This window comes from Eptesicus fuscus, chromosome 20 (assembly GCF_027574615.1).
Source record: "Eptesicus fuscus isolate TK198812 chromosome 20, DD_ASM_mEF_20220401, whole genome shotgun sequence".
Lineage (NCBI taxonomy): Eukaryota > Metazoa > Chordata > Mammalia > Chiroptera > Vespertilionidae > Eptesicus > Eptesicus fuscus.
Genome location: NC_072492.1, coordinates 2,190,355 through 2,215,270, shown reverse-complemented (window position 1 = coordinate 2,215,270; position 24,916 = coordinate 2,190,355). Strand labels below are relative to the sequence as shown.

The following is a 24,916-nucleotide window of genomic DNA, read 5'->3' as shown; positions in this document are numbered from 1 at the left end:
ATTAAAGAAACAAGATTATCCAGAAAAGGCACCTGTTTCCTCCCAGCTACCAAATACCGTCAACTCCCCCTTGTGTGCGCGGCAGGCAGCCCTTCACCGCAGCCCTCCCCGGGACACAGGAGGCCTGCCTCCGCCCTTCCCCCGAAGGCAGTCCTGCCTAGACACACAGCAGCAGCCTCGGAAGCAGAGGCTCTGGAGACACTGGAGCCAAGGCAGCCACAGGCCGAAAGCCCCTTTGTAACAGGAACTCAATGCAGACGAAGGAATACTGTTGTCCAGGCGGCCAGAAGCTGAGATGATGCACCATCTCGCTCAGCCTAGGGGCACCTCCCACCTGCTGCCCAGTGCTACTGGCAAAGGGTGAGGCGCATTTCCACTACTCACAGCCATGATAGGAGGCTGGCGATCCCCCAGCCTTGCCATACTCCTGCTCCGAGTAGGTGGTAGAGAGGTTGGGCTGGCTGGAGCCGCGACCAAAGGTGATCTGGTTGCTGCTCATACCGGTGGCCACCTGGGCCATGCGCTCTTTGGTTTTGAGGGCCTGGACCCTCTCAGCCTTCAGCCGCTCCTCGTCCTTGAGGAGGGCCACCAGCTGCTTCGACTTCTCACGCACGTTGATGCCCTGGTCCTTGCCATCGCGGTCAATGTACTGGAAGTCCTTCAGGGTCTGGATGGCAAAGATGTTCTCTCGGCACTGCTGGGCCACCCGCTCAGAGCCCGTCTTGATGAGGTAGTCCAGGAGCGTCAGGGCCTTGTACACGTGCCGCCAGTTCTTGCCGTGGTCATTGAGCCGCTTCCACACCATGCTCATGATCTCCGAGAAGGCCACCACATTGTAGGTCAGGTCCGCGATCTCGGTCATCAGGGAGCTGGACGGGCCCCAGGGGTCATTGGAGGTGGCTTCCCGCACTTTTATTTCTGCTTCTGAGTAATTGTTCACAATGTTTTTCATCTGCCGTCTGATTGACGAAGTCGTCATCTTTATTTTCTTTGTAACAAATGCAAAGCCCTTCAAAGAGAGAAACTCTCCTGTCCTGAGCAAGCTCGCCCCCTGCGAAGGTTCAGTCTCCGTAACAGACCTGGAGCAAGGCCCCCGACAGTCATTTCTTTTTCCTCTGCTGGAGACTCAGCTCTGAGAAGCTGGAAGCCATGACCTAGAGAAAGAAAGAAAAACACTCACTGTGCAGGAGCGCCTCAGACAGCAGCGGCTTCGGTGCAGACACTTCGGTGAACAGCAGGTATTGGGGCATGTGGGCCGGGGGGGGGGGGGGGGGGGGGAGGGAGAGGGTGCACAATTGGATATACTCCAGCCTCCCTAGGATGAAAGAGATTCCATCTTTCTTTCAAAACTAAAAAATCAGTATGACAGGTTAATATTGAGTAAAATTTAAATTAAAGTTTAAGCCTTTGGAAGAAAAGAAGTAAACATTATGACTATTTTCTATTTTCAAAAGGCTTCCATTGGAACGGCTCTTCTATGGGTTGTCTTTTCATTGCACAGCAAAAGCCAACTACAGAAGCAAATTGGGGAAGGTTGGTCCTGACTGGTTTTAAATTATCTTTGGGAATAAGAAAGCCTCTCATCTCAGTATATCTTTACCCCAAAATGCCTATCTACACCTTTAACATTTGGCTTTGGTCCACATGCTTAAAACTGCCCAGGGATTTCTCCATGAGCAACCCTTTTCTCCTGACTTTTGATAAAGGTTCCCAACTACTCTTCCAGAGCATAGCTGGACTTTCGAGTCTCCAGCATCTGGCCCGAGCTGTATAATACAGCTCGGAAATAATCTGCTTCTAGCCCAACCCCCTCATTTCCAGAGGAGAAAATTGAGGCTCATGGTTATGCATTAACGGGCTCACCCAACCCCCCACTGCCCCGTCTCCAACCACCCACTGCCCCATACCCACTGCCCCGTTCCCAACCACCCACTGCCCCGTCCCCACTGCCTCGTCCCCAACCACCCACTGCCCCGTACTCACTGCCTCGTCCCCAACCACCCACTACCACATCCCCAACCTATGCCTGCTGCGCCTCTCGGGCCAGGCTGTCTCACTAATGCTCATGACAACCTTTTGGATAAAGATTATTCTTCCCCTTTACAGATAAGGAACCTGAAGCCTGAGCTGACTAAGGCTACCACCAGGCTAGCCCTCCTCCCTTCTCCCCTCCTCGTGCCCTTACTCGCTTCTCTATCAAGCTGCCGCGAGGCTCCTGCCAGACAAACAATGCATGACTCCCACCTTTATCAAAAGCCCCAGAAAGGCAATGGGCAGTCGAAAGAGTAAGTCAACAAAAGGTATTCGGCGGGGGATATGCAATCAGCGATCACTTATCACATGCTGCCATACAAATAAGAAAGACAGCTCGTAAAATTTCACCCTGGTGACATCAGTACATCTGCTCTGGCCAATGCGGCCTCTCCAATATGACAAGAATTCTGGCTCCACAGAACAGAGCTCCAGCTGAAGGCAGGGATATTCTGCCTCTCCACTACCTGGCGGCTCTCCCGAATCCGCTCAGGTCTGTCAAAGGACCAGGCATGGAATCTCTCACAGTGAACTGCACACTTGATTTTAATTGTTTTCATTCACAGCAACAGTCAGTGCTGGCAGAGATGGGGTGGGCCTCGAAAAGGAAAAAAGACTCTGATTTTTAATAAGCATCTCCCAGATTAAAGCACACTCGTCAAAACCAGCAGTAACGTTCGGAGGTACTTAATACCCCGGGCTGTGCGATGTGCCAGGAACATGGCACTTCCTTTCTATTCCATCTGGCGCGCAGCAGGTCAGACTGTCCCACTTCTCAAGGAGAAGCAGGTAGAGCTGGGATCACCTTCCTCCAGGTATGAAAGCAGCTTCAGTTAAGCATGATAGCAAACCATCCTGGTAAAAGGCCCCAAATGGTTGACAATATAATGCAAAAACACACACAAAACACCACAATTTCCTGAGGGAGACGTGGTACGCTGGGCTCTGCTGCCCTTCTCTAGTCCTGCCGCCTTGGGGGTGGACCAGAACAGCTGGACCTGGTGTCCTCCCAGGAAGAGTAGGAGAGGCCATGAGGTGCAGCCAGGGCACCCACGGAGTCTCCCAGGCCTTCGGTAGAAAGAGAGGGCAGAGTTCCTGTGAGCAAGGTCAGGGTACTCCTGCTGACAGATGCAGGCTGGGAAGAGAAATGGGCTGCAGACCAAGGCAGGGGCGGCCCTCACAGGCTCCACCTGCAGAGACATCTGTTAGCAGTCTCTGAAATAGGCCTCAAGAAAGAAAAAGCTAATAAAATGCTTGTTATATTCAAAAAATATATATAAAGTTTATGTAATACAAATGGCTGCCTGCCATTTTCTTCAAGCTACAGACAAGAGACTAACAAATGTGGGAAGGCTGAGATCTGGAGATAAGAAATTCCTGATAGGCCTGGCATTGCTCAGTGGTTTATATTTAACCTATGAACCAGGAGGTCAGGGTTCGATTCCCAGTCAGGGCACATGCCCGGCTTGTGGACTCGATCCCCCGTAGGGGGCGTGCAGGATGCAGCTGATCAATGATTCTCATCATTGATGTTTCTCTCTCCCTCTCCTTTCCTCTCTGAAATCAATAAAAACACATTAAAAAAAAAAAAGAAAAAGAAATTCCTGACAGGATAAAACACCCAAAGGCACCTTTGAGAAACCATTTTCATGGTTTCTTAGGTTACCCGTCTCACCCAAATCTTTGCAGATCAAAATTTCCAATTCCGCCCTGGCCGGGTGGTTCAGTTGGTAAGAGTGTCATCCTGTACACCAAAAAAGTTGCGGGTTTGATTCCAGTTCAGGTCACATGCCTATTGTCCCAGTCAGGGCACGTACAGGAGGCGACAAATCAGTGTTCCTCTCTCACATCCATGTCTTCCTCTCTCTCTCTAAAAATCAATTTAAAAATATCCTCAGGTGAGAATTAAAAAAACAACAACAACACACACACAACAAAAAGCCTTCCAATTCCATCTGTGAGAGAACCTGTGACACGTGAGTAGGCTGGGGGACCACAGCAGCGCCAGCCTGGCTCAGCTCTCCTAGGCTCCTCCAGGCTGAAGCCTGGACAAGTGGCTGTGTCGCACGTGTCCTACTCAGACCTCGGTTTTTCCATTTTTAAAACATCGCCCCCTCAATCTCAGATTGGGCAGTAAGTAAACACCTCCCCCTCCCCAAAAACATCTGCCAGGTATCTCCTCCCAAAAGCCAGCCCCAAACACACACCATCCTCAAATACACACACGGTGTCAGTTCCAGAGTCTGAATTGTGTTTTGTTCTCATTCTCTTTTGAATGAATGCCTCCACTTTCCCACTTGCCTTCTCAATTTGCCAGTTTTCTTTTCTCCAACTTGCTGAGCCTGAACTAATGTACATGCAAAAGTAACTAAAATGAGGGTAACTTGTTACCTTCTGGGCTCTTCACTCAAGCGTGCGGAAATATGATAAGTTCACAAACATGCAGCCATTTATTAGGACCTCCAAGACAGATATGGGGAGGGTAGTGGTGGGGACACTGTCAAAACAAGAAGGGTAAATAAACTTTGTAAGATATAGACTAAAAGAAAAAATGTGGCAGGACTCATTTTCATAAACTATATGCTGACAATTGAAGGGACAAATGCCACTAGGACATCAGGAACTAGAAATGCCTTTAGAAATATTTCTATTGTGGGCAAAAGGGGCTACATGCTAACCTGACAAGCTCGGGGAAGGCCTGCATGGCAGTCTTGCAAACTTAAAGACCTAAAGTAACCACAAAGGATGTCTGAAATTAAAACTTCAACTAAAAGCAGTTATGGTGGGTAGTCATGTCCTAGGCCTGTATTTTCCCTGAAAAGGTCAATTTTTACTTTACCTGAGCCTATTGTCCTTTTGCATCTAAGATAACATGCCTATGAAATGTCAGAGTAACTTGTAACTCCCTCCCGCCCTCCTCCGTTGGGGCACAACCAAATGTACCTGGGTGCCAGCCAGAACAGAGACCATAAATCCCTTCACTGTTATTGTTACCGTGTTCATTGTTGACTAACTATCCTGTACCACCTAAGTAAAGGAAGCATGTGCCTATCGTTTTACTTTTTATCCAATCTCCGCTTTGCTTTCTCCCGCCTCCCTAATCTGTCACCAGTGGATTTCATGTGACCCACTTACATCTCCTCCTTCGATTGCAATGCATAAAACAAGGTGAAAAACTGCCATTCTCTGGAGCACTCTCCCAATCCACTGAGATTCTGTTTCTCGGCAATTGTCGACAGTTTGGCTCAAATAAACTCACAAAAATTCTTCAGGTACTAGAGGCCCAGTGCACGAAATTCGTGCACGGGTAGGGTCCCTAGCAGCTGCCAGCTCCCAGCTGCCGGTCAGGGCCTCCCTTCCCCTGGCTGCCTGCTGCGGGGCCGGCCGGGGGGAGGGACCGTGGGCAGTTGGCTGACCAGCCCCTCCCCTTGGTCGAACTCCCAGTCAAGGGGACAATTTGCATATTAGGCTTTTATTATATAGGATTACTTAGAAGGATTTTACCATAAGTGGTGAATGAAGCAAGTGAGTTTACACAATTGTTACAGCTTTAGATTTTTTTGAGTGAAGGCAGCAAAATGACTGACACACATGAGATAACTACTGGTAACCACAATGACTTGATAAAATCTAACCAAAGGCGAAGAAGGAACCTCTCAGCGGTGCAGGGAGCTGCCCTGTGCACTTCTGCCGGGTCTTCCAAAAGGCCCTTGGGAGCTCTGGAGACTCCATCTCAAAAGCCACAGACGATTCACTATTCAGACACTCACTTTTCTACAGTTAGTCCCCAGGACAAGGGAAGGTTCTTTAAGCCAAAGAATCTTTACTAGAAATGGAATCTCTTCTTTCTGCCTGTGCAACATCCATTTGCCTTGTCTTGGAAAGAGCCTTGGTCTTCCAGAGGGGAAGTGACCAGGAGCAGGCCCGCTCAGACCCCATCAGTCGGAGCACCACGAGCCCCCAGCCATAGTGGCTAGAACAAGGGCCGGCGGACAATCCAGACTGAACCGCCTGCGGACCTCCCTCTCTGGATGGGCTCTGAAACTACCAGGAAGCCAGCAGGGTTGCTGAGCTGCGGGAGCCACCACAGGGCCAGGCTTTACCTAAGTCTGAAGCTGACACAGAAGCAAGCAAGCAGCCAGAAGGAGCAAGACAGACCATCCTTTGAACGTCTCCTTGCACTTCTCAGCTGCACAAGCCCACTTATAACCAGCAGCAATGTACGTTTCTACCACCTGCAACCGTGAGCTCTGTGCAAAGCACCCAGGGAGGAGGAGAGCGGGCAACAGCCAAACAACAAACACAACGGGAGCACTGACTGCCTCCGAGCCTCCAGCGGGCCTGTGCATAAGTGAGGGGAGCAGCCAGGCTCTCCTGACACACCTACCCATGGCCCAGGCACCCCCAGGCTCAGCCTGGGGTCATGGCTCTTTTTGAGTGTGGCTTATGATGACGCCCATCAAGGAACAGCGGAATCACCACATTTGCAGGGTCAAGCTGGGGAAGAAAAATTCTGGGATATTTGAAAATACAAGAATTTAAAAGACAGTGGAGCCTGAAAATAGACTAAAAATCAGCAAGCAGAAGAAAACTAAACAAACAAAAAATTCCAAGGCTAGAATGAGGCCCCTAGCCTTGAGACAAGAAGAATTCCATTAAAAAAATATGCTTCCAGAGCTGGCTGGGGAAATTCCTGCTAAACTCAGAGTGCCCATAACAGGAGGAAAAAAGAGGCTTTTCTGGCTCAGAGCAGCGCGGATGGGCCCTGATCAGAGCCAACATGTCTCTCTGCTGCTGAGCTTCTGTGGCGCCAGGGCACACGGCTGGTCGTGTGCTGCGAAGATGTGCACCCTACCCGACAGGACATTCTGACAGTAGCTTTTCAGGGATCAAGGATCAAGACCAGTGATGAGGGAATAGCAATAATCATCTCTCCCTGCCTCCAAAACCTAAGTCACAGGTCAATCAATATTGACTGTAACAATCCAGTCATAATCAATAAATATTGCTGAATGTATTGAACTGAAACTTCAGCCCAGATAGCTGTTCAAACTATCTCTCTGGCAGCCTCTTGTAACTTCGCATACACTTCATTTTCCTCCAGGCAGGTGACAGGGAGAGCTGTGGGGAGGGGACACGGCCCCCTGCCTGCTTCCTACAGCACTGGGCCCACTGACCACACATACCAGAATCGCCTGGGGACACTATTCAAACCCCAGACACACAATAACTGGGGACAGCATGTAGGGAACATAACACGCTTACCAAGCTCACATGATTTGTAGGCATATGTCACTATAGGACACACATCAACATGAAGTTTGAGAATACTCTGCAAACCTCGATTAGCTGGCTTTCATTTTCCTGTGCTGCAGCCCCTGAGTGAGGACACATCTCCATCTTCCTACAGGAGAAGAGGGTACCACGACCATCACAAGGAAGCTCAGTCAGGGGTGGCTGAGACCTCAGCTCACATGACCAGCCTGAGCTGACTCTCCAAAAGACAACAGTCTAGTCAGGACAATATGGACAGTTGCCACATTCTTCCCCACAGTGGTCATCTCAGCCTCCAGAGAAAGGACTATTATGACTCTGCATCAGCCAAGCTAGCAATAACAGAGCTTATAATTAGTCCTCATGCAGGCGAGAGAATGAAGGGGGGAAAATCCTTTACACACTCCAGAAAAACAGTAAGATTCAGCCAAGAAAGGGAAAGAAATGTCCTCTTCACTAACTGAATGGGGGCATCCAAATTTCAATGACTTCTTGTTGGGTAGAGAATCCAACTGTAGATCACTATCCAAAAAGTGGGCTTTAAAAAACTGCATGTACATGCTTAAAACATTTCAAAGAAAACCCAATATTTTAGACTTGACTTGTAGACAATAAACTGTCCATGCACTCTGCTCTCTCCCTCCCTGGGGCAGAAGAGCTCCGAGGGGGTGTCAATTAGCCTGTGGTCAGGTGGATGCGTGGAGGCTGGACTGTGAGGGGCTGACCAGGTAGGAAGCACCCTGCCCCCATGCTGGACAATGCCACCCTTCACACAAGGCAGATCTCCCCACAAAGAGCCGCCTGGGCAGCTCCTCCCAGGACCCAGCAGTCACAGGAACAAGCACAGGGCAGTTCAAAACAGGTTTCAGACATCTCCTATAACTTTACCTGTTCTTCATTTGTCTAAAAGCAGAAATCCATGACTGAAAGCACACATAAGGAATTCCAATTTTCTTTACAAACGGGCCGGCCATTTAGTTTCCGGAAGAGCAGCCTACACAGGTGTTAAAGTGCAGTCATTTTTAAAGGTCCCATAAAGCAAGCACCAGGACCAGAAGACCTAGTTCTGCCATTTCAGCTCCACTCCTGCCATGTAATGTAGTTACTGAGCCTCAGTCCACCAGTCCAGGAAATGGGAGTGTGATGGGCTAGGCCTCCCTCGCTGGGTCAAGGATCAAACACCCTGATAGCTGTGGTGCGTAACCACGTCATAAAGGAAAGACAATTCTTTCATGACCCCACCTCTCTGCTACTCCTCAAAGTAGCTTTGCAAATGACAAGTCATGGACCGCATTCTTAACAAACCCTGCTCAAAAGCCAACAACGTGTTGTGGTAGAGTGCACAGAACCAGGACACAGGGACCAGGGGTCCACGTCCAGCACTGTGACCGCTGGGCCAGGCACCAGGCAGCCAGAGACCAGGCTCTTCTAAAATCATGGGGTAAACCAGATGGTCTCCCCAAGTCCTTAATTCCCAAGACCCCCTTTCTCACAATGGCTCAATTCTCTGCCATCTCCAAGGGGCCACGGAGCGCCCGAGCTTAGCACCAGCCCCGCCACAGGGAGAACTCTAGCCCAAGCCTAGCGGCATGTTTCTCTTGGCCCAGGGGCTGGCTCCGTGGGAGCCAAAGGGCAGGGCTCCCTTGAGGCCTGTGGAAGTATGAAGAGCACCCCTCAGAACCCTTTCCTCCTCCAAGAATGGCAGCTTGTGTGTGACCCCTGGGGCAGGGTCTCCATTTCTAACGCTCCGAGGCTCAGCTACTAGAAATGCCCACTAATGACAGATGGTGATGCCACCCAGGACTGGGAACCATGGAACGGGCACCTGATGGCTTCACACACACACCCGGCCCCACGGGGCAGGCCCCGCAATGGAAATGTGATCAGTACAACTTTCCAGCATGAGGCATGTGAAAAAACTGCAGAGCTGCATGGGAACATTTAGACCGCCCAGGATTTCTGTTTGACCCAGACCAGGCTGGTCCCTCTGGGGCGCTGAGGGCGGCTGTCAGCCTCTCCTGAAGGGCTACTGAGAGCACTGAGAGAAGGTGGGAGCCGCGATCCCCTCTGCCAGGACCCCAGGGACTTGGTTTCAGGCACACCAGTGACCTAACACTTTTCTCAAAAGGAGCGCAAGGCACTGCCAGAAGAAACCTTACAGGTGCTTCCACACTGTAGAGTGTGCAACCAAAGCCATGGCCCTCCCGATGGCGGCTGTGGAGGAACAGGGCAGGTTTCGGTGGGCAGCTGAGGGAGTTACCCCCACGGACTCAGGTAGTGATGTCTGATGTCCCTAATCCTCACAGGGTGACCTGGTCCCCAACCCCACACTGAGCAGCACAGGGTGGTGAGCCAAGCCCAGAGACTAGAGGCCAGGCTCACCTCAGCAAAAGGTCAACGGATAAGCCAAGTCATCCTACATGGGGGCGCTGGGGTGCCCTGGGGAAGGAGAGACCTGAAGGTGAACTCCTCATGTGCCACCAACGTGCTGCACTCTCCTTTCCGCTCGCTGCCACCTCAGAGGGACCCGCACACCAACTGCCCTGCCTCACTCTGAGCACCTGCTTCCTCCGCCTGCAGCCAGCGTCCCGACTGGCTCTTTCTTGTCAGGCAGGTCTCAGTTTACACATCACCTCCTGGGAACCACCAGCCACTCCATCAAATCGCCAGTTTTACTCGTCAGCAGAGCCCTTCTCTCTACTGGCCGTTTTCCTGCTTATGCTCAGTCCATTGTTTCTCTCCGGTGCCTGCATGCCGCTGTAAGAGCAGGGCCCTGCCTGCCTTCACCACCAGCTCCTCAGTGCCCAGAACAGAGCCTGGTGCGCACTGAGCACTCAATAAACATGTGCTGAGTGAATGGACACAGAGGCAAAAAGGTAAGACAATAAAAACAATTCTCCTTCACCCTGTCTACTGAGAGACCACCACGCTAACACCCTGCGGGCTCTTCTCCCAGCTCGTTTCCCTTTGGTCTCTAGCCACTGAGTCAAAAACAGCTGCTATACCCACTTACCAACCGCCTGCCCAACTACACACTGCCAGAGGGGGGGGGGGGGCGGGGGGGCGGGGGGGAGGGACTGTCTATACTGCTGCTTAATAAATGCTCCCACAGGAGCGAAGAGCCACCAAAGCCTGGGCCCCACAGGGCAGCACACGTGCCACGGAGCAGAAACCACTGACACCCTAACAGCCTGGGCTCAGGAGCAATGCCAGCCAAGCTTGGGCAGCACACAAGGCTGATGTGGATATTTCTTATTCTGACCACATAGGTCTACATCCTGCCTTTCCAGCTGGGTGACCTGAGGCAAGCCATGAGCTTTTCTGAGCCTGCTGGACGGAAATCACCTCCCAGTTTGCGCCTACATATAACCTGTTAAACATGGTCACCATTTCCACTCTTCTCCTTCTTGGCCAAAATTCCCAAGAAAGATCTCAGACACTAGTAATCATAACAGGACTGACTTAGAAGGTAATCCTATCTAATAAAGAGGGAATATGCTATTGACTGTCAGGTTCTCACAAAGATGGCAGCGCCCACAGCCAATAAGGAGGGAATATGCTAATTGACTGCCACGCCCTCAAAGATGGCAGCGCCCACAGCCACAAGATGGCGGTGTCTCCCCTTAGCCCCCCAGCCGCCTAGGGCTGGCCCGAGACGCAGGCAAGCCTCAGATGTGGCTGCCCAGCTGCCTAGGGCCAGCCCAAGGCGCAGGCAAGCCTCGGATGGCGGCTGCCCAAGGCTCAGGTAACCAGGGCCGGCTGAGGCTTGCACTGCCGGCAGTGGCGGCAGCAGAGGTGTGATGGGGGCGTCGCCTCCTGCCCCTGAGGGCTCCTGGACTGTGAGAGGGGGAAGGCGGGACTGAGGGACCCCCCTCCAGTGCATGAATTTTCATGCACCGGGCCTCTAGCGTAAAACATAAGAGGCTCTCTAACCAGAAGCTAGCCAGCACTAACTGAGCTCTGGTGATGTGCCAGGCACACTCTAAGAACTTCACACAAGTCTACTCACTAAATTTTCATAACAATCCTACAAAGAGTTATTATACTTATCTTTATTTTGCAGAGGAGGTACATTGACAGCAAGTGGTAGAACTAGGATTTGATCCCAGACCTCTGGCTTCTGGTCCCATCCTCTTAATCCCTATTTCTTATTCTGTCTGGCTTTAGAAAAGCCCAGCACTCAAAGTCTCAAGAACAGTGAATTTTCCTTGCTGAGTCTGCAGGCCTTTAGAAAGGGCCTCCTTGCCTAGACATGTAAGAGGCCAGGAGGTGGCAGAGAAGCAATGTCCTAAGCTCACCTTGCTCAGCTGCCACAGGCGAGTGCTGCCCCGCCAGTTCACCGAATCAAGTGGGCAGGGGCAACGATGAGGGGGCTCTCAGGGCCCGGGACTCGCCTGTGTGCAGGCGCCGAGGCCTGGAGAGGTTAGTGCTGTATGGGGACCAGAGCCTGGCCTGCCTGGCTCCTTCCTGGGGGGCTGACAAAAGCAAAGAGCCTATACTGCTCTTCAAAGAAAGCTTCAGTGGGAAACGGGTGAGATCCTACAGACTGGAAATACAATGAAACCAGCCAGGTGGAGTCTGAAATACCACAGACACTCCAAACTATTTTTAAAGTGTGTTCTTCAGAACTCACATCCTTAAAAAATGGTGTCTCTCTGGCTGTCACACACACTTCTACTATATCAGTCACATCAACTTGAACAACCCAAGAAACCTGCATTCCTTTGAAATAGCTGTCATCTGAAACACCACAGGAAAAACAAGTTTCCATGCTGAAAGGTAAACTTCCTTTTTTGGTACAGAATAAAAACATTATTTCCCTCCTCCCTCCTCTGCTGGAGGCATGCCCATGTTTTATTTACTCTGCAACACTGACTGGCTACATAAGCAGGAAATGTTCCTTCTTACTCTTAAATGTCAGAATCTGCCCCAAAAAAGGCATGACCAGCCCTGTCTTCTTGCTGCTTCTCGGTTTTCTGCCCTTCGTTATGTTCTGCTGGGTACATATGAAAGCGTAAGTGCAAACTACATGAGAGGCACAAACAAAATGAGCACCTGTGACCCCACGGCCCTCTCAAGGCCTAGAGCATGAGCACAGTACATACACAAGGGGTCCTCCCCCCCAAATCCACCCCAGGAAAACGGCTCAAGTTCAGGATTCTTTGGTCCCTTGCTTTAAAAATAATAATAATAATAATAATAATTTTTTTAAAAATATATTTTATTGGTTTTTCACAGAGAGGAAGGGAGAGGGATAAAGACCTAGAAACATCGATGAGAGAGAAACATCGACCAGCTGCCTCCTGCACGCCCCCTACCGGGGATGTGCCCGCAACCAATGTACATGCCCTCGACTGGAATCGAACCCGGGACCTTCCAGTCCGCAAACCGACGCTCTATCCACTGAGCCAAACCGGTTTCGGCAATATAATAATAATTTTATGAAAGTGAAAGTAGGGGAGGGTGGGGGTAAGGGGGCGAGATCAACCAAAGGACTTGTATACATGCATATAAGCCTAACCAATGGACACAGACACCAGGGGGGGAGGGGTGAGAGCATGTGTGGGGGGGTGGGGGGGCAATGGGGGTATAAGGACACATATGTAATACCTTAATCAATAAAGAAAAAAAAAGACAGTATTGTAAAACTAAACAATATATGGTTTTCCACAACCTGCACTGTCGCTCCATATTATGTGACTCGGCCATGTTACTAGGTACAGCCAGCTGTGGTTCATCCACTGTCACTTCTGTGTAACATTTGCCTATGTTCACATTTAACAACTTTCCCCTCATCCTCCCACTGATCAACATCTGGACCATTTCCAGATTAATGTTATCACGAATAGTGCTGGTGTGTGTACATGTGTGTCTTGGGACACGTGCACCATGTTTTTCTAGAGTGCATTCCTAGAATTTCTCATTTTTAGAGTACATATATGCTCTCTGCCCTGAATTTTTTTAAAAATATATTTTTTTATTGATTTCTGACAGGAAGGGAGAGGGAGGGAGGGAGGGAGGGAGGGAGGGAGGGAGGGAGGGAGAGAGAGAAACATCAACAATGAGAGAAAATCATTGATCAGCTGCCTCCTGCACGCCCCCTACTGGGGATCCAGCCTGCAACCTGGGCATGTGCCCTGACCAGGAATTGAACCGTGACCTCCTGGTTCACGGGTCCACACTCAACCACTGAGACATACTGTCCAGGCTCTGCCATGCATCTTAAAAATGTTTTTGCTGTCCTGCTTTCTAACACCACTTTATCATTATAGTGCAAGGACATGTCAGTGGTTTAGTTGCCGTTAAATGTGAGTGCATGAAGAACAATGCCAACAGGCTCAGGGATTTAGGAAACACAAGATGGGGCTGTCAGTCTGGACTGGGGGACAACCTCACACAGGACATCAAAAGTAGATTCCACACTGGTGCTCCAGGCAGCTCTCGAGACTATCAGGGCGTCAGGTGCATCCAAGGCAATGCCAGTGAAGAAGGAGAGGATGTTCAGTCCACCGGGGAAGGAGACCACTCGGGCAGAGCACCCGTCAGCGAGGTGTATGGGGGTGCAAGGACAGGAGCAGTCTGGCTGGGCTGCACGTTAAAGAATTTGGACTTGGCAAGATTTGTGCCATAGCCTCCAAATAATAATAACAACTAGCACTTATAGGGACTTCCTATGTTCCAGGCACTGTCCATTTTCTTTCTCAAAAGAAACCCTGCGTCGGCTAGCAGTCACTGCCCGTGCCCCTTTCCCTCTGCTCCTGATAACCACGAATCTTTCTGCCTCGATGGATTTGCCTACTCTGAACATTTTACATATATGAAATCATACAATAGCCTCGTGTCTCACTATTTCGCTTAGCATATTTTAAAGGCCCATCCATGTTGTATTGTACTATATCAGTACTTCATTCCTTTTCACATCTGAATACTTTTGTATTGTATGGATACACCACGTTTTATTTATCCACTTATCAGGTAGAGAACATCTGGTGGTTTCCATTTTCCAGCCATTATCAATAACGCTGCTGTGAACATTTACATATAGGATTTTGTGTGGGCATATGCTTTCAGCTCTTCTGGGTAGATACTGAGCAGTGGGATTGTTAGGTCAGAGGATAACTCTGTGTTTAGCTTTCTGAGGAACTGTGAAAGTACTATGGCATTTTTTGGATGAAGAACTATTAAAATGAGTAACATTCAGCTGTGTAGGACTTAACGTTATTTTAGGAACTACTGCGAAAGGCGAAGCTACTGAAACTGGTTTGTTTAGTTTAGGAGCAGAGGAAGGAGGCTGTCAGGGCGGTAGTTCCGAAACCCTGGTCGAGCAGCAGCAGGGTGAGGACTGTGGGAAAGGCAGGATGAGGGGGACAGGAAGCCCACCTACAAGCCCACACTGAGGTCATGAGAAGAGACGAGGCCCTGAATCCAAGTGCAGCAGGGGAATGGGAAAAGGCAGGAGACAGACAAACACACAAAGCAAGAGAATCAACCCCTTGACCACAAAATGTCAGGGTGAGATGGGGCAAGACGGGGTGGGAGCAGCCAGGAGGACACAGGCAGCCTTCACAGAAAGTAGAGGTGGTGAGGGTGTGCAGATCTCAGGAGAAAGAGGCAGAATAAGCAGTTTTATTCCAGACAGACGTGGTGGAGACAGGCGTGGACAGTGGAGACGGCCTGGTGCCACTGGCATGTAGGGTGGAGAGGGTGCTGGGCCCAGCATGTCCCTCTGAGAGAAGGAAGGAGGACCGTGGACAGCAGTGGAGAACGGGCGAGGATGCAAGTCAGAAGGAGGCGAGTCTCCATCAACAAAGTCCAAGAAGCAGGGATGTGGCAGAGACACAGAACCAGCCGTGCAGGGGAAGAGCAAGTGGAGAGGTTCTGGGAGCGGTGATGATCACAGGGACAGAGAAGGGTCCAGAGGATATGGCGAGGAGCCTGCTTTTGGGTACACAGCAGGGGTTGGCTGGAGACCATGCCTTGTCCTAATGATGCCAGTGAAGACGGCACAGGCGCCCTTTGGGGGAGGCCTCAGATTGCTGCATGATGGCCCACACCCCCGTGGCACACCAGCTCTGCCCCCAATCTCAGGACAAAACTGAACCTGCCACCCCCAACTCCCACCTGAGCCCCTTCCCCTTTCCTCCAGGGATCCTCTGGAGGAGCCACCACCTGCTGCCACCGGGGCTTCCGGCTCTCTCTCCACCTCTCCCTCCTTCCCCCCACCACCTCTGGACTGCAGGCTCTCGGAGAACAGAGGCTCTAACTGTCTCCGAACGGCTGCCTGCCTTCCAGGACTGGCACGGCGCCTGGTACACATCTGCCACAGGAATGAATGACTCACAGGGCACCAAGTCCACCCCCACCTGCGAGAAGCATCCGCCTCCCTAACCTAATCTCTCTGCGCCTCTCCATGCTCTCATCAACTTCCATAAATGCTCTTATGGAATATAAAACATGGCCTAAAGATAGTTGTAGTTTAAAAATGACTCTGTAAAGATGGCTGCTCTCCCCACCACTCTGTAGTCGCCTGGATGAATCTCAGTTTCCTCCTCTGGGAAATGGGAACAGTGGCCTGTGAGGCACACGGATAATAGACATGCAATAGCTGGGTAAACTGGAGGGCAACCTTTTTTACTTCTACTACAGGCTCCGCGTTTGTCCACATGCTTTTGACTAGCCCTCTTCAGGCCCTGCTGTCTCCCACCACTTCCTCCAAAAGAACAAAAGAACACAAGAACAAGCTGACAGGTACGGAATTTCTGAATGTATTTCACACCGACTTTAATAAGCAGAAACAAACAGAAGTTCTCATACCATATAATTTTTTTTAATTCTTAAAAAATGAGAATGCTGCTAAATATCAAAACACAACCCCCTCCCAAAACACTGAAGTTGTTATTTTCCTTTTGGTTTTCTCTCCAATAGCCAAATGCTTCTGTTCAAGTAATGTTTACACTGCCCTTGTCCTGCTTTGTTCAGAGAAATAATCAAGGCTGTGTTTCCAGCACGGCCGACCAAGCGCGTGCACACATCTGCTCAGCGTCTCCGGACCCAGAAAGCACTCCAGATTAGAAATTCTGTGCCACTGGCTGAGGAAAATGTTTATTTGCCTTGGAATATTCACCGGCCATGTCAGTGCCACCACCTCCTCGTCAGCCACCCTGGGGAGAACCGGGCCGTGAGAACAGGGCAGGCCGGCAGCACATTTGTGCTCCACCAGGAAACCCGATCCAAGGACGCAGGGAAGGCCGGGCCTCACTCAGTGACCAAGCTGCCAGTCATTCTATGTGCTCAGCGCCTATGATGTGCTGAGTTCTACAGGGAGGCGTTTGCAGGTGAAGAGAGAGGATGAGTGACAGAACAAGTCGCAGAGCTGGGTGAGGTCTGTGCTCCCTCTTGAACAAAGCCCCTGTGAAAACTCAGAGGAGCCCAGTCCTAAATCAATTTAATCAATTTAATATTACTCCATGGGGCTGCCCCTTTCCTCTCTAATATCTCACACGCTTCTAAGCTGTTCCTTGAAAGATTCGAGGTCTTTCCACCAACCAGCTCTCAAGGTCAAACAGTTAGTTCTAGATAATTTCTACCCTGGCATTCCCACCTCACTAATGAACTAGTGAGCCCTTTCACAGTGACCTGTCCATACAGAATCACTCTGTTGGGTCCCAGGAACGTCCATTTCTTGCCTATGTAGTAATTACTTCTATTCACCAAATAAGTATTTCCAGTTCACCTCCTGTAGGGCCTGTGACAAAACTGCATTTTCTCATCCCTCTGAAGTCAGTCATGGCACTGGCCAATAAACTGAGAGAGAAGCGAGTGTGTCATTTTCTGTCACACATTTTAAAAGCCAATGTGCAGCCGAAACCGGTTTGGCTCAGTGGATAGAGCGTCGGCCTGCGGACTCAAGGGTCCCAGGTTCAGTTCCGGTCAAGGGCATGTACCTTGGTTGCGGGCACATCCCCAGTAGGGGGTGTGCAAGAGGCAGCTGATCGATGTTTCTCTCTCATCGATGTTTCTAGCTCTCTATCCCTCTCTCTTCCTCTCTGTAAAAAAATCAATAATAAAATAAAAAAGCCAATGTGCAATTCTCCACATTCCCTTCCCAATGTGGTGATGATGAAAGCCTCCTTACCCACCAAGAGAAAAGAAAACACACCTACACACAAACCTGCGTTCTTAGCAGCATTATTTACAACAGCCAAAAATGGGGAACAGCTCTGTCCATCAACAGACGAATGGGGTAAATACAAAGTGATGTAGCCATACAATGGAATATCATTCAGCCTTACAAAGGAATGAAGAATGAATACATGCTACAACATGAATGAACCTTGAAAACAGTATGCTGAGTGAGAGAAGCCAGACACAAAAGGCCACATATTATATGATTTTGTTTAAGTGTCCAGAATTGGGCAAATCCAGAGGGAGAGAAAGTAGACTGATAGTTACCAGAGGCTGGGGGAAGAAAAGGCGAGGGAATGACTGCTTAATGGGTACAAGATTTCCTTTTGGGGTGATGAAATGTTCTAAAATAAAATTAGGCTGATGGGTGAAAAACTTTAAATACACTAAAAACTATTGAACTGTATATTTCAAAAAAGTGAAATTTACTTCATGGTACATAAACTATATATTAATAAAGCAGTTAACAACAACCAAAAAAAGATGGAACCTCCATCTTCCTGGGTCCATGAAGGACTATGATGACCGCACACTAGATACGTAGCATCATGTAACAATACAAACTCAAACACATCCATGCTACTGTACGCTCACATTGAAAATATGTCTGTGGCCAATTACTTAAAATCCTGGAAGAAAGCCATGGTGTTGTTCTGTCCCAACCGGGACCAGACTCTGTCCCAAGGCCACAGACTGAACCTTCAAACACAGGAAACTGGGGGGGGAGGGGAGGTAATCTAAAGAATCTGACTACTTAAAAATAAAAAGAATCTGACTAGATGAGAATAATTCCTAGCCTGAAAAAATATTAACAACTCATAACACAATGAACTAACCTTCCAAAAATATGAATCACTCACAAAAATTGAGAAATAAGCAACCAATAACCTAAGAGAAAAATCCACAGAAAAGTATAAATGGTCCCTAAACATATGACAACACGATCAGCTCACACTTCAGAAAAATGCAAATTAAAACTATATTGAGCCATGGCCGGTGTGGTTAGAGTGTTGGCCTGAGCACCAAAGAGTTCCAGGTTCAATTCCCAGTCAAGGGCATGTACTTGGTTTGCAGGTTCGATCCCTGGCCCCACTTGGGCACGTGCAGGCGATATTTCTTTTTCTCTCTCTTTCTATTCCTCTCTCCTTTCCTCCTTCCCTCCCTCCCTCCCATTCTCTTTAAAAATCAATGGAAAAAATGTACTCGGGTGAGAATTAACAAAAATAAACAACAAATAAAACCATATGAGATACTCTTTCCACCTGTCAGGCTGGCGACAATCCAAATGTTTGACTACACCTGCTGGTGAGGCTGTGGGGAAATGCCTCACACGTGCTGGTGGGAGTGCAAAATGGAATCGCCCTGTGGAGCGCAATTTGGCAAAATCTATTAAAATCACAAATGTGATTGCCCTCTGACCCAGCAATGTCCCTGGGGGATGCTACCTACAGATCCCCCTGCACATGCGGGAGACAGTGCCGAGGGAAGACGACTCCTTGCAGGTATGTTAGGAAACAGCATGTTGGAAACATGCCCAAATGCCTTTGTAGAGGTGATGGGATTTAAAACAAAACGCGAGTGCCGGGGGGCGGGGGGGTTAGGGAGGCCAGGGGGAGGTCAGTGTGTGGGGGGGGGAGACATATATACTACTATTTGTAATACCTTAAACAATAAAATTTAAAAAATAAAATAAAACAAAAAGGAACAACTTTTGTTCCTCCCAATGAGGAACAACTTCCTAATACTAACAGCTGAAGAGAGAGTGTCCATGCTTCCCCACACACCGACATGGGAAATCTCTGGACTACATCGGTAAGTAAAAAAGCAAGTGTTGAACAGTGTGTACATGTACAGTGTGCTGTCTTTAATTTTACAAAATGGAAGAAATAAGAATGTAAATTTGTGTGTTTTATTTGCACAAAGAAACATCGGAAAGCCAGTCAAACTACTAAAAAGGAGTATTAGGGAAAAGGGGGGATGGAAAAGATGAGAACAGAGGTGATCGGTAAGATTTCGCAAACTACACTTTAATATCTTCTCATTTTGGAACTACGTGGATGCAGTGCATATTCAAAGAGCATTACTTTAAAAAAGTCCCATGCTCATTAAAAAAAATACCAAAGCCACATAAAAGCCTTTGGCCAACAGTCTCAGACAATAGTGCAGTGAGCAGCTCTGCCTTTCTTTTCTTTCTTTTTTTAACTTTTTATTTACTGATTATGAGAGAGAGAGAAAGGAAGAGGGGAGAGGGAGAGGGTGGGAGGGAGAGAAAGAACATCGTTTTGTTGTTCCACTTATTTCTGCATTGATTGGCTGATTCTTACATATGCCCTGACAGAGATCAAACCCACACACACCCTCAGTGCATGGGGACGACGTTCTAACGGATGAGCCCCCAGCCAGGTCAGCTCTGCCTTTCCTTCCTCCTGTCAATCTGCGTCAAAGCCTTGCACCAACAGCCAGAAGCCAGAAACCACCACACAATCCTGTGTGTGACCTTTCCAGACTTCACACCTGGCAGGCTGCGAATGGTGTTCCCTAGCTGCCCACACACCCATCTAACCCTCTATCCAACTGGTGTGAGCTGGCCTGCCGGGACCTCTCTCCCCTGCACAACTCCCCCTCCTGCCCCCCCTCCCCAGTGCAGCCCTGAGCAGGCCTGTCTCTCTGATCTATCATCAGGGGCAAGGTCAAGAACAAGAAGCCCTGAGCAGTCACTTGTGCAGCAAGCATGTGCTCAGCACTTGCTACCTGCGGACAGCGGCACAATGCTGGGGGATGCGTACCGATCAGACAGCCCACGGGGAGCAGAAACACTCAGATGGATGATACCCGACAATGGAAGCCTAAAGGGTACATATAGGCCAGGGCCATGCAAAGAAACAGCCAAGGTGGGTGAACAGCAGGCAAAAGGTGTTCCAATACCCAGCTTGGCAAGTGAAGAGAGAAAGTGGTGAGAGGTGAAGCCAGAAAACAGGCCAAACAGGGAGGGACAGAGAACTCGGACTCTTCCTCCCTGCGTTGGGGGGACAGGAGGCGAGGACCGAGGCCCACTGGGAAGAATTCCATCGTCTCACTGCAGGCACACCTCCGCCGTTCACCTGGAAGCCGCCTTCCTAACCAGGTGCCAGTGCGCCAGCCGGCCTCTGTGGAAGCAGGACACAGAGAAAGTGTGACGAGGAAAAACGAAAGCTGCGAGGGGAGAGGAAAGGCTTTGGTCCTCAAAGAGGTGGTATCCATTTGTCTGGAAATCTCCCTCTGCTGTGACTCAGTGCCCAAAAGATGCCACACAGTGAGTGAGGCACTGCATTCACATTTAACAAAAACAACAGCAAAACCTTATTTCCACCTCATCCACTGAAAGGAGAGAACTAAGCTGACCAAGTCCAAACAAATTACACTCCCAAAGCCTCACAAGACAGTTGGTTTTTTAAAAGTCTCTTATTTCTGAGAGCCTGATTCAGAAGCTAATGTGTTCAAGAATGAGTTTTTCTTTTAAAGAAGACATCTGTTTTCCCTTTTCTAGTTTTAAACAAATTTTTTCTTCCAAATGAAAAAAGGTCCTTCATAGTGGCCTTTAAATTTCTATTTGAAAGGGTTTCTTAAATATCCACCAGTTGGTAGTGAATGATGGTACATAAATACAAACCTCATTTAACAAGTCTGTCCTCACCACTCCCAGGCCCTGCACTACACACAGAACACAGCAGGACCACTGCCCTCCTGGGGGTGCGGGAGGTCTTGTGGGAAGGTGCTATCTTTTAACTGGAGTTGACTCTGTGCCCAGCCAGGTGGGCCTAACACCAATGCGCAGGGAATCGGGGACCTGCTCACAGGGAGGCAAAGCACCAATGCCAAGGACCCCCGAAGGAAATTACTAGACTAACATATCATGGGTATAGACCCTGAGAAAAAAGACACCTACTAAGGGCTCCTGGTGGCTAGCTGGGCTCCAATTTTAACAGTCTAGCAGCCATTTCTACACAGAGGCCTCTCACGAAAACTGCACTTCTGGGAGTAGCCTGCACTGATCTCCTGCCTGCCTGTGTTCCTGCCATCTGAGCCAGCCTTATAAAGGAGTCCTGGACTCCTATTTCAACCAATAGGACTGAGACTTCCCCATTCAATTGGAGCTGTGCAGCTATATCTCCCCCCTCCCGCCATCAACGTCTTCACCGCCCAATCAGAGCAGCTCCATTCTGACCAATCAGGAAATTGCCTTTCAGACCAACCAAACTGTAACAATTCGGAGTCCTCATTTGTTTTTGTTTTTAAGAAGGGAAAGGGAGAAAGAGATAAACATCAGTGATGAGAGAAAATCATTGATCGGCTGCCTCCTGCACGCCCCACACTGGGGATTCAAGCCTGCAACCCAGGCATGTGCCCTGACTGGGAATCGAACTGTGACCTCCTGATTTATTGGTCGACACTCAACCACTGAGCCACATCAGCCAGGCAAGAATCTGGTTTGTTTTTTGAGGTGATGGGTGGGTTTGGTTTGTTTCTTAAAGAAACATTTTTTGCTTTCTTCAAATGTTAAAATCTGACTAAAGACTTGCAGTCAGGTTACACAGTGATTTCTTGTGCTTATTATCGCCATTTTCTTCTACCAATAAAATATATGCTTTTAAATCAAGAAAGAATGTGTTTTCTTTCACAATTTCCTGCTTTCTCTTTCAAGCAGGGAGAGTGTTTTTTTAAAGTGCAAGAGGTATTGGATTAGTTGCTACGACCATGTGTTCAATTTTCTTTACACACTGGGTCTTCTTCCCTGTAGTTACATTCTATAGCAAATGGTGTTAGGCCTAAGAGTGGGACTTACAGAGCCAGAGATCTCGTTACAAAGCTGCACTACCACTAAGCAGGCCCGAGACCTTCAGAGCAAAACCTCTAGCCGCTCCTCCCACCCCAGTCCAGGAGCTGAGGCTTCAGTGGTTCTGGCCAAGGAGAGGAGCCCCTCAGAGCTTTCCCACGGGCTCCACTACCCAGAAAACCACTGGAAGCTACACAATCCTCTTTACTCAGCTTCTCTGAACTCAGACCACTGTACTTTGGGTCGACTATCCTACCAGGCTCCTTTTTTTTTCATCTATTTATCACTTGCTTGTTGCTAAAAATATGTGAAATGGCCTAAAGCAGCGGTTCTCAACCCTAGACACTGGTCTGACTCTCTGGGGAGCTTTGGAACATACTTATGCTCAGGCCCATCCCAGAACAATGAAAACCTAAGGTGGTGGGAACCGAGCACTGGCACGTTAAACATGAATCTCCCCAGGTAATTCTGATTAAAGTAAAGTAGACAAGTTAAGAATTACTGAGCTTACAGAAACCCACTGCATTGCTACGTAACGAAAAGCAAATAAATGACAACACAGGCAACAGGGAAACAGATGGGAAAATAGAGAAGCAAAGCCAGCAAACAAGGTTAGACTAGAGTGCAGGCCACACTAGAACTACGGCTCTGAGCTGAGCTTCCCGGTGGTCAAAGCAAAGAGGGCTCATTGTCCACAGTGCTTTTCTCCCTTTTTCATCTCATGGCACACATACATTACTAAAATTCTGCGGCATACCAAAGAATACATTATATTTTTTGCTGATCTGAAAAAAAATAGGAATAATTTTGATTCATTCACACTGGAAGACTATTGTGTTGGCTGTACTTTTCTTTCTTTTTTTTTTAATTTAGCAATCTAAGGGAAAAGAGGTCAGTCCCCAGACTAAATAGTCAGGTACTGCATGTTTTAAAAATGCTTGCGGCACACCAGTTGAAAATCACTGGAGTGCGAGGCAGGGATAAACAGCAGAAGATTCTTCTTGTCCTGGGACCGAGATGAACACTCCCTCACGCCCTCCACGAGGAGAGTATGCTCCCCAACACCGTGACCATACCCACCCGAGAAGTGGCACAGGGCCACTTCTCAGCCCACCTCGCAGCCTTGCTAAGGGTGCCCCCAAGTCAGCACGGGGCTACTTAGGACTGCCTGCAAACTCCTTGCTGGAAATAACCCCCTAATGAAAATCAATGCCTGCATATGAAACATGCAATCAAATCCACTTCATTTTTCACTGGTAACAATGTATCTAACCCGCCATTCGGAGTCCCTTCGAAGCTGTCATGAAAACACGAGGCTCAGCCTGTTTCACGGACGATGTGAATAATGCCTCTGGCTCCGGCTCTGGAAAACAAGCTCCTCCGTCGTGACCGACACGACAGCCCCAGAACACCCAACCTGTGCCCGTACTTAGAAGGGAGCACAGTCCCAGAGCCTGCCACGCACTTCCCTCGATGCGGGTGCTCAGAAAGGCCTGAGCACCCTCAAACCCGCTGTGCTCTCTCAGATCTAAGGGCAGGGTTTGTCCCCCAGAAGTCAGGCTATGAAGCAGGCCTCCTGGCCACCAAAAACAAAACAACCAGAAGAGACCTCTGAGCACGTCCACCCTGACAACATGTACTGTATGCTTTTGTGATGCACACTACACTTCAATAGTACGTTTTTTAAATGTGTGTTAAAATCTATGACATCAAGAGTAAATCACCCTCCTGCTCCCACATACGTGACATTTTCTTTTTCTTTTTTTAACATTTTCTTTTTGAACCACGCACCACGTCACCACATTTCAAAGCACTGATGAGTTAAATTAAAATAGCAACTACTCACAATCACCAAGAGAGGAATCAACCCCAGTATCCATCAACAGATATATGGATAAACAAATTGTGGTCTAGCCACACAACAGGTATTATCAACCATGAAAAGAAGGAAGTCCTGACCCTGGTACTACAGGAAGAGCCTGGAAAACACGATGCTAAGTGAAAGACACCAGACACAAAGCGCCACACACTGCATGATTCCATTCGGTGAAATGTCAGCACAGGCAAAGCCATAGGGACAGAAAACAGAGTAGTGGTTGCCAGGGGTTGGGGGCTGAGGGGTGTAGGGAGTGACTGCTAAGTGGGCACAGGTGTCCTTGTGGGGTGATGAAAAGTTCTAGAACTAGACAGTGATGGTGATTGCACAACACTGTAAATGTACTAATGACACTGGGTTTTTAACTTTAAAATGGTTACCACAGTAAATATTATATCCTACATAAATGCTAATAAAATTCAACCTAAATCAAGATTTTGTATAAAGATTATTCCACAACTAAAAAAAAATCAGCTACAACCCCAGAACATATTAAAATCAGAAACAATAAACAAATATAGTCAAGTTACAGGATACAAAATCAATGTGTAAAAATCCATTGCCTTCCTGTATATCAACAACAAAACTTCAGAAAAAGAAATGAATAAAAACAATTCCTTTTGCAATAGCAACCAAAAGAATAAAATACCTAGGAACAAACTTAACAAAGGATGTGAAAGACCTATATATTGAAAATTACAAAGCATTATTAAAAGAGACTGAAAAAGACACAACAA

General features: G+C 48.6%; 1 protein-coding gene across 2 annotated transcripts in view; it reads right to left on the bottom strand.

The window, feature by feature from the left end:
* The window catches only part of EPN2 (epsin 2), an 83,538-nt gene that overhangs the window by 42,844 nt on the left and 15,778 nt on the right, over positions 1-24,916 (bottom strand). For both annotated transcript variants that reach the window (XM_054708836.1, XM_054708837.1), the window contains exon 2: positions 385-1,154. In XM_054708836.1, the coding sequence (XP_054564811.1) occupies positions 385-979 (595 nt within the window). In that variant the 5' untranslated portion in view covers positions 980-1,154. The remainder of the gene's footprint in view (positions 1-384; positions 1,155-24,916) is intronic.